Below are 15,487 nucleotides of genomic sequence, written 5' to 3'. Positions count from 1 at the left end.
CCGACTCCGGAGCGAATTTTTCTCCATTAATAACCAATAAATAACCTCACTGTAGATTTCATAATTTGATAGCAGCTAGCATATTCCACACTCTAGAAAAATTAATGAAAATGACCATAGACGGGATGACAAAACATATAAATGCACGATACAAACGACCAAGAAAATCACCTTCTAAGAACGAATTTAATTTTTAAGTGTGACTCTTTAAATATTTAATACCACAACTGTGAAGTTAGTAATCAAAATTTAATAACACAAACTGTGAGCAAAATAATCAATTTTGTAATTATTTCTTAAAATAAAACTAAGTGTTAAGGAAAGAGTTTTTATTTGAATAGTGACATACAAATAAGTTGTTCTTTAAATGGTCGTGAAGTAGTTAGTGTTACGAAATTTCATCACAATATTGTGATATGAACATGCATGTTGTACATTTAAAATAGGTTATTATATTCAACACAAAATAACAAGTATCAAGTTGTCACATAGTTATCACACTTCTAAGAAAAAATATACTGTAACTTTCAGCAAAAATCCTAAAATATAAAGTAAGCTATGTTCAAAGTTAAAGTATATACTGAGTGAGGAAGTTCTAAAAACATTGCACAAGACAATTTCAATAATAAACTTTATATTTTGGACATACCAAGTATTTTAATGTATCATTATGTAACAAATTAAAAGTTTCCACCAACGGTAACTTAATGTTTACTACTTCTACTATATTACATATTCATAACATTCATTCTTAGCAATTACTCACAATTAAAACTTATGAGTAATCAGTTTTCTTAAAAGTAAGAAATATCAAAATGCTTTTACATCAGTACTTTCATCATATGAAACGTATTTACAATATATTAGGAATGAACTACTCAAAATTGTATTTCAATATTGCAGTAATAAATATTCAGTATTTACAGCTCCTCCTCAGTGCCACTCGAGAGCCACGTGACACACCAGGAGATACACTGACGACACAGAGACGCTCATCAGCATTATGGGGAAACCAACTCTGCAAAGAAAGAGTTAATTTATTCTGTCTAAATATTTACGAGTCAGATAATGTAGACATATTCACCACGTGACACTAATTAAAGCCACATGTTCGTCATATCCGCCGATAAAACTACGGACTTAGTTTCTATGCGAAAATACCCATTTATATTTTTTGGTTTAGCTAAAGCATTTGACTGTATAGATCACAATGTATTGGTACGAAAATTAAAGTTATATAGTACTAAAGACGAGATCTTAAGTTGGGTTAAATCTCACTTAACATATGGAAAACAAAAGGTTGAAATAGGTATACCAAATAGTCACGAAGTTACTCAGAATTTCGGACAATTTATTATTTTTTTTTTCGCTAATGGCGGGTACTTGACTGTTTCGTCATTCACCCATATGAAGCCAATTCTGTACACCTATTTATCGACAGAGTCGATGCCCAGGGTGCGCCATAGGAGGCTGGTCTACGCTATACACGCAATGAAATAGAGAGGTGAGAGACAAGACATGGGGATAGAAATGCGACGAGACATGAGACTAGGCACAAGGAGAGACGAGACATGAGACGAGACACAAAGAGACGAGACGAGACACAAAGAGAGAGACGAGACACAAAGAGAGACGAGTCGAGACACAAAGAGAGACGAGTCGAGACACAAAGAGAGACGAGTCGAGACACAAAGACAGACGAGTCGAAACACAAAGACAGACGAGACGAGACGCAAAGAGACGAGACGCAAAGAGAGACGAGACGATACACAAAGAGAGATGAGTCGAGACACAAAAACAGACGAGTCGAGACACAAAGACAGACGAGTCGAGACACAAAGAGAGACGAGTCGAGACACAAAGAGAGACGAGTCGAGACACAAAGAGAGACGAGTCGAGACACAAAGAGAGACGAGTCGAGACACAAAAAGAGACGAGTCGAGACAGAAAAAGAGACGAGTCGAGACACAAAGAGAGACGAGTCGAGACACAAAGAGAGACGAGTCGAGACACAAAGAGAGACGAGTCGAGACACAAAGAGACGAGTCGAGACACAAAGAGACGAGTCGAGACACAAAGAGACGAGTCGAGACACAAAGAGAGACGAGTCGAGACACAAAGAGAGACGAGTCGAGACACAAAGAGAGACGAGTCGAGACACAAAGAGAGACGAGTCGAGACACAAAGAGAGACGAGTCGAGACACAAAGAGAGACTACTCGAGACACAAAGAGAGACGACTCGAGACACAAAGAGAGACGAATCGAGACACAAAGGCAGACGAGTCGAGACACAAAGAGAGACGAGTCAACACACAAAGAGAGACGAGTCGAGACACAAAGAGAGACGAGTCAACACACAAAGAGAGACGAGTCGAGACCCAAAGACAGACGAGTCGAGACACAAAGACAGACGAGACGCAAAGAGAGACGAGACGAGACGCAAAGAGAGACGAGACGAGACGCAAAGAGAGACGAGACACAAAGAGAGACGAGACGAGACACAAAGAGAGACGAGACGAGACACAGAGAGACGAGTCGAGACACAAAGAGACGAGTCACAAAGAGAGACGAGACTAGACGACATGAGGAGAGACGATACGAGACGAGACGAGACGAAACATGAGGAAAGACGAGTGGAGATGAGAGATGAGATGTTACTCAACGCAAGTTATAAATCGAGGGTAATCCGGAGATCGAACCTGCGTCAACACACACACACGCACGCACGCACACGCGCACGCGCACACACACAATGAAATGACTGCTACTGAACTTCGCGCCATTCTCCAAGCGTCCCAATAAGCCACACTGAAGCTATAGAACTTTTTGCCGCCGTAGAGCTACATAGCACAGCAAGATGAGTAATGGTTCAATGGTGGAATGTCGGTAGAGGAAATAACAGTACCCGGTGAAAAACTACTACGAACAATCATCTTTCTCCACCACAAATCCCATCTCGGGCGCGCAGCGATTGGAAGCCCAATTACCAGTGTAGAGCGCAGACATTCTAACAGTTCGCTCTGCGCCCTCATACAAAACATAAACTTAGCTTACTTGAAATACTCCATGAAGGTGAACCTGTAGCCGTGCTGCTCCGCCACGCCAGCACACACGACGTTGGAAGACGAGCCAATCAGAGTTCCGTTCCCTGGAACACAAAACCAGTTCATTAGCTGTGTCGAAATTGAGTTTCAAACCTACTACAGAAAAAAATACAGTATTTGATTGATTACAGTGTGGGACTCACCACACCGGCCCTTGCCAGATGGGAACATCACAGGAGAAGTTGGGAGTTGAAATGATAAGAGGTGTTGACAGGCTAAAGGTCTGATCATTCAGCTACTGCAGGGGTTAATACATCTATAGTGATTCGTTAATGTTCCATGAAGCTTGTACTGTGGAGTTATCAGTCAGGAAGCTGGCGAATAGGGCCGTGGATTCAAGTAGCTTTGGAGTGAGTAACAGTTGATGCATTCCTTTTGCATTCTTCACAGGGCCGGTGAGGTGAGTTCTACAGGGACATCATTTTATTTTTACTAACATTTCTGATATTAATCTGGCTATACCTTTGGATGAACTTACCCCCTTCCACGACTGGAGTTTGATGATACTGGTGTAAAATACAAACAAATCACTTTACTAGGTATAGGAGGGAAGAAAAGTAGTTCATCCATTTCCGTAAACTAGGAAATACCGCGATTTTGAGTTTGATAATTTTCATTAGGTTTTTGTTTAATCAAAACACAGTGCAGTATTAACAATAAATCTTTTTACTCACGAACTGAGCTGTCCATTCGGACGTATTCATTATGCAGTGTAGTCTATATTATACTGCCTACAGCACATTAGCGTACACTATAGAGAATGAAATTAAATTTAAAAATAATCATAATAAGGATATTTAAACACATTTTTTAAAATGTGTGGTCGTTCATTTCGATACAGGCTTCAGTTCTTTTGTGCATATTATCGCACTATAGAATACTGTACCTAATTCCAATTATCAATTTCGTCCTTCGTACTAGTAACTCGTGTTGAAATAATTCTGTACCTACTCTATAAAAAAAGTACCTACTTTACGTACTATAAATTCAATCTTCACTTCTGGTCGATCCGAAAAGAAAAATTACTCAGACATGCTACCTACTGTCCGTCCAAGTGGTTTCGTCGCAGGGTCGTAGAAAGGGGGAAAATCACGTTACAGTTAATTACTTAACGACGCCCTTTTATTTAAGTTATATTAAACAGTTTTATAATATTACGTAGACGTCCAATTCCTAACAGAAATTAATGTTCTCAGGAAAGAGCTAAGAGTTCCCAGCTACTAGTCTTTACAGAGGGGCGAGCAGAAGCGGGTGGCGGGATGCGACGTAGGCAAACGGACGACAGTACCTGTGCGAAAATATGATTCAATATTGAAAGCTCTTTCGTCACTGGAAAACGCGAACATATTTCTGGAACGTACTAAACTCACTAACTCAGTACTGCTTACTTTGACCGTAAGGCAACTGAACTGCATACGCGGCCTTGGTTCTGTGTGGAGAACGGTTGGAAGTTTACTAGGCCTAGTAGAGGGGGTGTGAGTGAAGTACACTCCAAAACTCAATAAAAATTGAAGTAAAAATAAAATGATGTCCCTGTATATAAATACTATTCATTTTACAACACAGTCAATGGATATATTAGTATGATTCAGAAGCTTTTATTGCCCCTCAGAAAAGTTACAGAATTGCTTGACAGTCAGCTAGAAACTTGATTTTTTTTGTGTACCTACTTCTATTGACATCACTATTGATATGTGTAAGTTTATTTATAAGTTCAGTTGCTTTTTAAATTTAAAAAAAATAATTAGCATATTTTCAAAATGTTTCTTCTCTTCCAAATTTTAAGCGTAATGTCTCAAATTTTTCTACAATACCTTTCATCTCTTTATAATGTTCTCAAGTTCCTACATTTTTTTTTACCTTGTTTTGTATTATTTGTTTACTGTGGTCTAAACTACACATAAACCGTAATCACTATCTAAAAATCGGCAATCCGCCATTGCAATTGTCTCTTCATGTCTCCATCTATCGGTTCGTTTCGAACTACTTTGAGTTTTATGGTTCTGGGGGTTGCTTATCAAGTTGTTCGGCGTTTGCCCATCGCTGCTTTGAGACATGAAGTTTGTTTCTTGCGACTGACTACGCAGCTGAATTATAAAAATTAGTTTGTCTAAAATTTCCGATTTCATTTGTCTAAGTTCTATTGCAGGTGGGGCCTATATAATATTCCATTTCTAATGGGTGACGCCATGTAGCAAAGTTTTAATTTAAGAAATTCTGATAATGCAGGACTACTACGTGCAAAATCCACTCTTCAGCAATTTTTATTGCACCTGAGCTCGTCTTTTTAAGAATTTACAGTAATAGCTCAGAAAATGCAAATGCTGGGTAACTTTCGGTGCTGGACCCCGGACTCATTTCACCGGCATTATCACCACCGTCTCATTCAGACGCTAAATAACCAAAGATGTTATAAAGCGTCGTAAAATAACCTACTAAAAAATAAAAGAATCTATCCGTATCCTAACTTCTGTGAGCAATTTTGCCGCCATTTTAGCTTATTCTAAAGCTATTAACCAGAACATGCCTGACAGAGTTGGCAACACTGAACGTCAGAGAGTTGTATGAAATTATTGCAATAAATACATCTTTGCAGAGAAATGTATTCATTTGAAAATTAACACACGATTAAGTGAGTACTTTATACTCCCCGTATTTATTGATCACTCCCATTTGTGTACAAATAATTTTTATCAAATTAAAATTAAGTTCAATATTTCGTTAAGTTTGTACATTTACTCAATATATTCCCAGTCTGAGCGGGACAGCGTAGCTCTTATCGCTTGCGTGACGTAGCGTGCTTAGATGAAGTCTACGTGTTAATAAAAAGTGTGACCAGATTTCTCGAATATCAATCCCATACAAGTTTCACGTTTAAACAAATTTTCGTTGCTGTGGTACTTAACTATAATGGTAACAAACAATACTTCACATTTCCATGACACTGAGCTACGATTCGCCATCACATTTCGAGAAGTAAAAAGTTTAGTTTCATGCGGATATGAAGTTGATATTTCTGGGATAAAAATAATTGCTAAACTTATCCTATCACTCATTATGAATTAGTAGTGGAGTGTAACATTTTAGTTGTATTAAAATGTATTGATTATTCAACCTATCTTGAATAATAAGCAAATAATGCGTTCAGTTTCTACAATTCGTTAGTGAACATTCAGAAATTGAGTTCCCATAGAACTACATTTATCACAAGATGAAGCATCATCCGGAAGTGCATTTCTTAAGGTAAGATGCTACAGAAAATTATTTCACACTTTATTTCGTATTGCTTCAAACATAATACTTATTGTCTGCAACACGGTGGTGCGGGTTTTGTTAACCTTAACGTCAGAGCGTCTCTTCTACCCGCTCTGGTAACGTGATTAAGAAAATATTATGTTCCACGTCGAAAAGGCGCGAGTCAGAGAGGCCCTCAACGTTCATGCTAGTTAGACTTCTAGCAGATAGATAGCAGAACATTTGCTGTCAAGAGACAGAATAAAGGAACAGCGGCTAAACTTTTACTAACAAGAAAAGCTCACCAAGTGATAGAGATTTTCATAACGATTTCCCCCCCCCCATATGTTCCATTTGAAATAAACCTTTCTATAAATATCTACATCCGGAGAAAGCAAAGTTTTCGAGATATATTTTAAAATTCTTCAATCCAGAGCTGTAACAGCTAATGCAAACAGTGCTATCTGCTGGACATATCAGACAATAAATCTCATCTAGCTGCATACCGTACTCTCAAAATCTCCTTAAATAATATAAGTTATGAAAATTACATACCAGATAGGCCTACGTTAGGAAATACGCAAATAACATTTTAGTATATATTACAAAGAGAGTGGAAATGTTCGTTAAGGTGACGTGTATATACTCAATAGTATTTTCTAAACCTCTAACGTTCTATAGTCAATTTTAGATACATTGTCAATATACGTAAATAAATTATAATTACTAATTCTGAATCTTCCAGTTGTATTGTTCGAATATAAATTACGAAAACGCAATGTTCAGTATATTATAAATAAAATTACAAAATTATCGTTCATATGTAAGATGATACAAAATTTCTTTAAAATCTGAATGTTCATAAAATTTAATATAAATATGATTTGCGAAAATTGAATGCTGGAGAGTGGCATCAGTTACAGTTGGGGAAAGTTCATAAGTTTAATTCTTTAAATTTTGAACAGATAATATTAGATACATTTTAAAAAGCAGAAATTCTCTTAAGTACAAAGGCAATATAACATATCACACTTCCAGTAAAATACTGTCGTAAGTCGAAAATCACCATATATTAATTCCAACGCTATTCTACTAGTTGGAGGTATGAAATTCTAATAATAAAATAGTAAATTATCAACGGTGTTGGTACCTATTTATTAAAATATTTTTACAGCAGTATTTTGCTAGAAAATAGCATATCTTTACAGAAAAAAAAAACAATTTTCGAGTTTTCGGACATCTGCCAGAACATGGCGCAAAATTCAGTTGTGCTACGACAGTGAGGTATCCATACACATGTTCTGGACTCAAACCATCAGGTAACTGTCCATATCAAGCATTCAAACGTAATTACCACAATGTCGAAAATAAAAAGGCGCGTTCACTTCTCGACCACTCCGTATTTACATAAAACTCCCAGCTATAGTGATAAATTGTAGTGAAAATAACGATGAAAATTAAATATTCAAAGGGACCAATTAGTTTTACCATCACAAATCTGTTACACAAGGTGGGTCAAAAGTCGATTTCCCCAATATTCGTCCTTAGGTTGTGCATATACAGATGCTATAACTTGAATAAACGAATAGCTGGTGTAGTAAGTGGTGGGTTGACAACCATGTTCGTGCGTCAACTGTTTTTCCGATGTCATGTCTTGTTGTTTTGTTTTATTGTGCTGGGTTGCGTCTCTATGCAATTACTGCTACTTTCATGCAATGAATCAGCAATTCCAGTACGACAAAATGGCTACCCAGATCATGCGACCTGACACCATGTGATTTTTCGCTGTGGGATATCCTGAAAATGATGTTTTTGCTCAGAAACCGCAGAATCTGCATCAGTTGCGATTCATTCGTTGCGAGTCATTCGTGAAAATCAATGAAAATCTTGAGTTATTTTCCGCCATCTGTAAATCAGTGTCTAAACGTTGTGAATTGTGAATCGAGAAACTGGGTCTCCATTTTGAACATAATCTGTAAATGAATGTGTAATCAAATGTAAATTGAATGTAATTAAATTTAAGGAAGTGTTTGTGGAAAGCGACTTTGGTAATTGATAAGCAAAGGAACGCAATTTCGTAGTGTTTTAGCAATAACATCTTTAGCAAGACTTCTGGCTTCTGTTGCATTGAAACAATTGTAAAATACGATAATTTGGTCCAGGGAGCATCCGTTTTTGGAGTGTTTCTTAATTGAAATTAGGAAATGGCCACAGTCCAGTATATACAGTCACGAAGCTCAATACTTACTAAATATGCAAACATAGACAGTTGAAATAAGCATAGATAGTTGCTAACCACCAGGATCGCTACTGTCGCCTCATCACACACCCCTTCCCCAGCAGACGATAAAATGTATTGTACTTTCGATATCGTATTCTTTTGAAAAAATTAACACCTTCCTTCCACTATTGGAATGTGAAATACATAAGGTTTATATATTATTTTCATAAAGTAACTTATATATTATATTTTATAAACTCACCTTCCTGGATTTTTCTGAAGAAGGATAAATCTGACCTCTTTTTCTTACAATATTTATAGTACAACAAACGTCTCCTTGTCCCATATTATTATTCAAATTATTGTATTTTATCCATTTACAGTTATTACAACCGATAACGAACATTTCACAGTTTACACAAAAATGCGAAATACGGCACAGTCAATGCTTTTCGATCTAGACCAGGCCGTAATGTATGGTCGGGTTTTCTATTTCAGTGTATGTAGCTCAGTGAAATATTATATTATAACTTTATTGCGTATCATTGCTAGGTTTTATTTAGTGTAATATGTCCATAAGTTCCGTTTACTTCTTTTGCATAATAGCCTATGTTGCAGAAATAATTACAAAACTGTATTATTTTAATGTGAAGAGAATTTTACGCGTTAACATAATTTGTTCGCATCAACATCTTAAGTTTAGAATGGAAGCTATTTTGAGGTTCAATAAAAACGAATTTATATTATGATTTTAATTTAGCACATCTACCTTCCTTAATTGTAGACAGAAAATTTACCATATCACTCCTATGAAATTAGTGTACGTACGATTGTGTTACTTCGTCTCTTAGGTAGTAGATAAATATAATAATTCAATACTCAATTGTAGTATTAAAATAGACAAATAGAATGTGACGGGTGTCATACATGACATTATGTTTAATTATAATGTATAATTGCGAATATAGGAATATAAGTTAAATACAGTAAACATAACCTAAATATCCATATGACATAACATGCATATGTAGTGACAGGGCATTGGAGGTCACTATAATTAGACAGAAATGGGCAACTGGTACAGTAAACATAACCTATAATTTCAACATATCTAAATATTCGTGCGGTGCAACTGAAAATTATTGAATCGTGCATAAATGAATGTACAAGAATTTCGCAATATTTAATCGAAATAGAGGCAGGTATTACACATACGAACAACGTAATTTTCACACCAAAAATTATATTTCATCTTAACTCGCAAGTGATTTATGTCTGAAGTGTCTCATAATCATTGTTTGAAATTTTATTAATGCAATTACACTACATTTTAGAGAAATATATGTTACTCTTTATACATTGCAACTAATTTATATGGTTGAAACGCCGCCCTTCGTGATCAGGTTAAGCGAGATACATGGTCTGCCTTACGGCCTGTATTAAATCACGATGGCAGTGACACAGTCTATTGTTCCTAGTACTCACAGCGCTCCAAGCGGCTAGCAACTATCGCGAGAAATGCAAAAAATCACCCCAAGCTTCGTGACTGTATATAGTAGACTGTGAAATGGCGTTCCTGTGCTTAACATTTAATGCGACTTTTAACCTACCTTGTATAGACCTACCAGGAATCTAATATTAAAAAAAAAAAAAAAGCCTTCAGCATCAGATCAGGAAGGACACTCACCTCCAAGACAGGCGCCAAAAGCGAGAGCCCATACGAGGGGCTGCAGGGGCAGGTCGAGTTCCGTGTGTAGGTTGGTCACAATGCGCACCATCATGGTGGTGAGCGGGATGTTGTCCACGAAAGACGACGCGAGCGCCGACACCCACAGGACCAGCATAATGGCCACCGCCAACCTTGATTCCTTGTCTGCCATCAGTATCACTGCTTCAGTTTGGCGTCCGATCCAGTCTATGAGGCCTAGACGGGACAGGGCCTGCAGGCATGGTTATTAAAGGTGTACTAATTCCATAATTAATGGTGGAAGAGACGTCTTGTATTTTCTTAACTACCGAGATGATATTTTCTAGTGTTAATTTATGATCTTGCCCCCCCCCCTAATAAAAGATGTTGGTCATCCCATATGATTTGCAAGTGACACAAGTATAGTAATTACAACCAATAACTCCAACACATTCCAATCTTCAACAGAGGCAATTCAACTCAACATATGTGACTGGTTCTCAGCAAATAAATTAGTATTACATTGTAACAAAACCAACATAATACGACTTAAATCCTGCCCAAATTCAACGACGCAAATCTCAAGCGAAATAATTAACAACAGGTCCCTAATAGAAACAACAACCAAATTTCTTGGCTTATAAATCGATGATATATTAAATTGGGAAAATCACAGAGAGGGTTTGGAATTGAACGGGTTACATCAGCTGCTTGTCTATGCGGATTATGTCAATAAATTTTATAGAAGAAAATCCACAAACTATTAGGGAAAACACGGAAATTTTACTTGAAGCAAGTATACTTCGTCTTTTTGGCATTTACTTCCAAACCTATGACTATGTCTCGAGACCAGAATATAGTACGAAATGGAGATATAAAAATGGGAAATTTATACTTCAAAGAGGTGGAAAAATTCAAATATCTTGGAGCAACAGTAACAAATATAAATGACACTCGGGAGGAAATTAAACGCAGAAAAAATATGGGAAATGCCTGTTATTATTCGGTTGAGAAGCTTTTGTCATCTAGTCTTCTGTCAAAAAATCTGAAGTTAGAATTTATAAAACAGTTATATTACCGGTTGTTCTGTATGGTTGTGAAACTTGGATTCTCATTATGAGAGAGGAGGGTGTGTCAGAATAAGATTCTTAGGAAAATATTTGGGGCTAAGAGGGATGAAGTTACAGGAGAATGGAGAAAGTTATACAACACAGAACTGTACGCATTGTATTCTTCACCTTACATAATTAGGAACATTAAATCCATATGTTTGAGATGGGCAGGGCATGTAGCACGTATGGGCGAATCCAGAAATACATATAGAGTGTTAGTTGGGAGACCGGAGGGAAAAAGATCTTTGGGGAGGCGGAGAAGTAGAGAGAAGGATTATATAAAATAGATTTGAGGGAGGTGGGATATGACTATAGAGACTGGATTAATCTTGCTCAGGATAGGGACCAATGGCGGGCTTATGTGAGGGCGGCAATGAACCTCCGGGTTCCTTAAAAGCCAGTAACTAACTAATCATATTAAAGAAATTACTCCCAAACTAAATTCATCAAGTTGTTCCTATTAGATCTATGCAAGAGATAATAAAATATCAACACATTAAAAACAATATACTTTGCATACTTTCACTTGGTAATGAGTTTTGGAGTAACATTCTGGGGAAATTATGTACTTAGATACTTACTTAGTTACTGGCTTTTAAGGAACCCGGAGGTTCATTGCCGCCCTCACATAAGCCCGCCATCGGTCCCTATCCTGAGCAAGATTAATCCAGTCTCTATCATCATATCCCATCTCCCTCAAATCCATTTTAATATTATCTTCCCATCTACGTCTCGACCTCCCTAAAGGTCTTTTTCCCTCCGGCCTCCCAACTAACACTCTATATGCATTTCTGCATTCGCCCATACGTGCTACATGTCCTGCCCATCTCAAACGTCTGGATTTAATGTTCCTAATTATGTCAGGTGAAGAATACAATGCGTGCAGTTCTGTGTTGTGTAACTTTCTCCATTCTCCCGTAACTTCATCCCTCTTAGCCCCTAATATTTTCCTAAGCACCTTATTCTCAAACACCCTTAATCTCTGTTCCTCTCTGAAAGTGAGAGTCCAAGTTTCACAACCATACAGAACAACCGATAATATAACTGTTTTATAAATTCCAACTTTCAGATTTTTTGACAGCAGACTGGATGATAAAAGTTTCTCAACCGAATAATAACAGGCATTTCCCATATTTATTCTGTGTTTAATTTCCTCCCGAGTGTCATTTATATTTGTTACTGTTGCTCCCAGATATTTGAACTTCTCCACCTCTTCAAAAGATAAATTTCCAATTTTTATATTTCCATTTCGTACAATATTCTCGTCACGAGACATAATCATATACTTTGTCTTTTCGGGATTTACTTCCAATCCTATCTCTTTTCTTGCTTCCAGTAAAATTCCCGTGTTTTCCCTAATCGTTTGTGGATTTCCTCCTAACATATTCACGTCATCCGCATAGACAAGCAGCTGATGTAACCCGTTCAATTCCAAACCCTCTCTGTTATCCTGGACTTTCCTAATGGCATATTCTAGAGCGAAGTTAAAAAGTAAAGGTGATAGTGCATCTCCTTGCTTTAGCCCGCAGTGAATTGGAAACGCATCTGACAGAAACTGACCTATACGGACTCTGCTGTACGTTTCACTGAGACACATTTTAATTAGCCGAACTAGTTTCTTGGAAATACCAAATTATGTACTTAAATAGTAACAGTATATTTCTACTACAAAGAAGAGTAATTAGCAAAGCTCGGAACTTGGGGACTTGTGTGTCGTGTGCATGAGTAAGTTACAGGTACAACGTATACAAAGTTCACGCTGCAAGTGCTCAGGGACAGTCGTATGTACTAAGAACGTGGTCACATCGAATGGCAAGAAGACGAACGAAGAAACTGTGTCATGTCGAAGCAAATGACATTCAGAGAATTACAGGTAAACGGTCTGTCTGAGGAATGAGAAAATACGTGTTATTCGAATGGGTATTATAGAAGTTTGAAAATATATTTCTTAAATTTTAGGTACAGAATTTCGTGGAGGAATTCTGAGGAGATACATTATTTTCTTCGAATGAAGAGTTTATATTTTGTAAGTTGTGCCACACATAAACTAGAGCTGGAAACGGGCATTCATTGAAAGACATTGCAGTCTCTTAAATCGGTGGGAAATTTGTCCATAGCCTTGGATCAAGTCATAGTGGAACCTTCCCTAGTAGTGACATAGAAATTGAAAACTGTTTTCGAGAAAAATTTAGAATACTTATCTTTCTCAGATACGAACTCAGCTAGCAACTGCTGAAAATTGAAAAGGAAACAGTGACAGTGAAAACATTCAGTATTTTAAGTTTCCTCCCGTCACTTCATGTGACGTGGAAATAAGTTTCTTTCGTTTCAAATCATGTTTAACTAACAGACGAAGAAGTTATGGGTTCGAAAATCTTCGAATCCATGTAGTCATATACTGTAATAAAATGTACAGAGCAGAACTGTAAATTTGATATATTTTGCATGTTTATATATATATATATATATATATATATATATATATATATATATATTATATATATGCTATAAAATTACGTGTTTCAACCTACCATAATATTATCATTATGTTGTTCCAGCTAGGAACCACCTTTGTAGCAGACCTGACAGTACCTTCGTGCTGGAAGCGGGAGTTTGTTGACATTGAAGTCCGGTCGCTTAGCCACATTCAAAGACACAAGTCCCCAAGTTCCGAGCTTTGGTAATTAGAAGAAGTATGTAGGCAATATTACAAAGAGAAAGTACAGACAGATGGAGACTGGAAGAGATATTATGGGTACGCGAAGAGAGAAGTGGTACTTGGGCGTAGGGAGGAAATCAAATGTTAGAAAAGTTAAAATAGGTAATAAAAATGAAAATTTTGAGTACAGGTTGGGAAATATAACATATGTCTCACCTCCATAAGGATGAACAGCGATGCAAAGAAGAGCAGAGTACCCCATTCGACACGCGCCAGAACGCCTTCTATCTCCCGTTTGTCTGCCAGCACCAGTAGCAGGATGGCCCCCAGCAGCGCCGTCCAGCCCAGTGACAGATTGAGGTTCGGCACGGAGTGCAGGAAGAAGAGCACTACCACGAACAGCAGCGACACTCCGGACTTCACCAGCAATACTTTGTTTCGGATCGGGTACTGCGCACAACATACTTACTTTTAATTTAATATAGTAATGCCAGTTTTACAGCTATACACAGCTACATTATGACAGAGAATATTTACGAAAATTACAAAGAAACTGTTGTAAGAAGTTTTGTGGAATAGCTAAATGAAAGTACGAGGAGTGTTCTTAAAGTAAGTTCCAAAAGGGTGTAGTAAGTAAACAGGAAGATATTTACAAACCATTTTTGTTGCATTGTATTCCCCACACTTCAATTACTTCTCAACATAATCTCCACCATTATTGAGGCATTTATCGAGGCGTGGCACAAGTCTTTCTATCCCCTCATTGTAGAATTCGCCTGCCTGCGATGTGAACCACTCTCGCACTGCTGTTTTCACTTCACCGTCGCCATCAAAACGTTAGCCACCGAGGAACTTCTTGAGGTGCAGGAAGAGATGAAAGCCACTCGGAGCCAAATCCGGGCTGTAGGGGGAATGGTCCATTTATTCCCAGCCAAATTTCGAGATGAGATTTTGGGTGCCACGAACTGTGCGTGGCCATCTCCTGACCATTCCATCACTAATGGCATCATCACCATACACCTCACAAAGTTTACGATGAATGTCAGCTGCTTTGATGTTCCTCACATTCAAGAAACTGATAACAGACCGCATCTCACAGTCGGCGGGGTGCTCGATCACTTTAAACATTTCAACTGATCACAACCAACCACACACACGGACTGAAGCTCTGAAATTGCATGAACAGCTTGCCTGAGGACTGAAGAAGAAAACACGCATGAGCAAAATAACGATTGCAGCGATGCGACGGCTATAATTGAAAACGGAACTTACTTTAAGAACACGCCTCGTATCTATTTCGAAATAAATTACACGGCCTCAAATACAGGGACATCATTTTATTTTTACTAACATTTTTAATATTAACCTGGCTATACCTTTAGAGAACCGGAAACACCGTTCGCTATCCCCTTCCACGACTGGAGTTCGATGATACTGGCGTAAAACACAAACAAATCACTTTACTAGGT

At 37.6% G+C, this 15,487-nt stretch overlaps 1 protein-coding gene across 2 annotated transcripts in view; it reads right to left on the bottom strand.

Moving 5' to 3' along the window:
• Positions 1-324: 324 nt before the first annotated feature.
• hoe1 (OCA2 melanosomal transmembrane protein hoepel1) overlaps positions 325-15,487 on the bottom strand; it is a 98,639-nt gene continuing 83,476 nt past the window's right edge. Inside the window, exons 17-20 of one of the 2 annotated variants that reach the window (XM_069829454.1) lie at positions 14,235-14,468; positions 10,248-10,500; positions 3,056-3,149; positions 325-1,018 (exon numbers count right to left, since the gene is read on the bottom strand). In XM_069829454.1, the coding sequence (XP_069685555.1) occupies positions 934-1,018; positions 3,056-3,149; positions 10,248-10,500; positions 14,235-14,468 (666 nt within the window). In that variant the 3' untranslated portion in view covers positions 325-933. The remainder of the gene's footprint in view (positions 1,019-3,055; positions 3,150-10,247; positions 10,501-14,234; positions 14,469-15,487) is intronic. The other variant, XM_069829455.1, reaches the window with a different exon arrangement.

The sequence above is a fragment of the Periplaneta americana genome, chromosome 6, assembly GCF_040183065.1.
Source record: "Periplaneta americana isolate PAMFEO1 chromosome 6, P.americana_PAMFEO1_priV1, whole genome shotgun sequence".
Lineage (NCBI taxonomy): Eukaryota > Metazoa > Arthropoda > Insecta > Blattodea > Blattidae > Periplaneta > Periplaneta americana.
The sequence above is the reverse complement of the archived record's forward strand: the minus strand, read 5'-3'. Positions and strand labels throughout refer to the sequence as shown.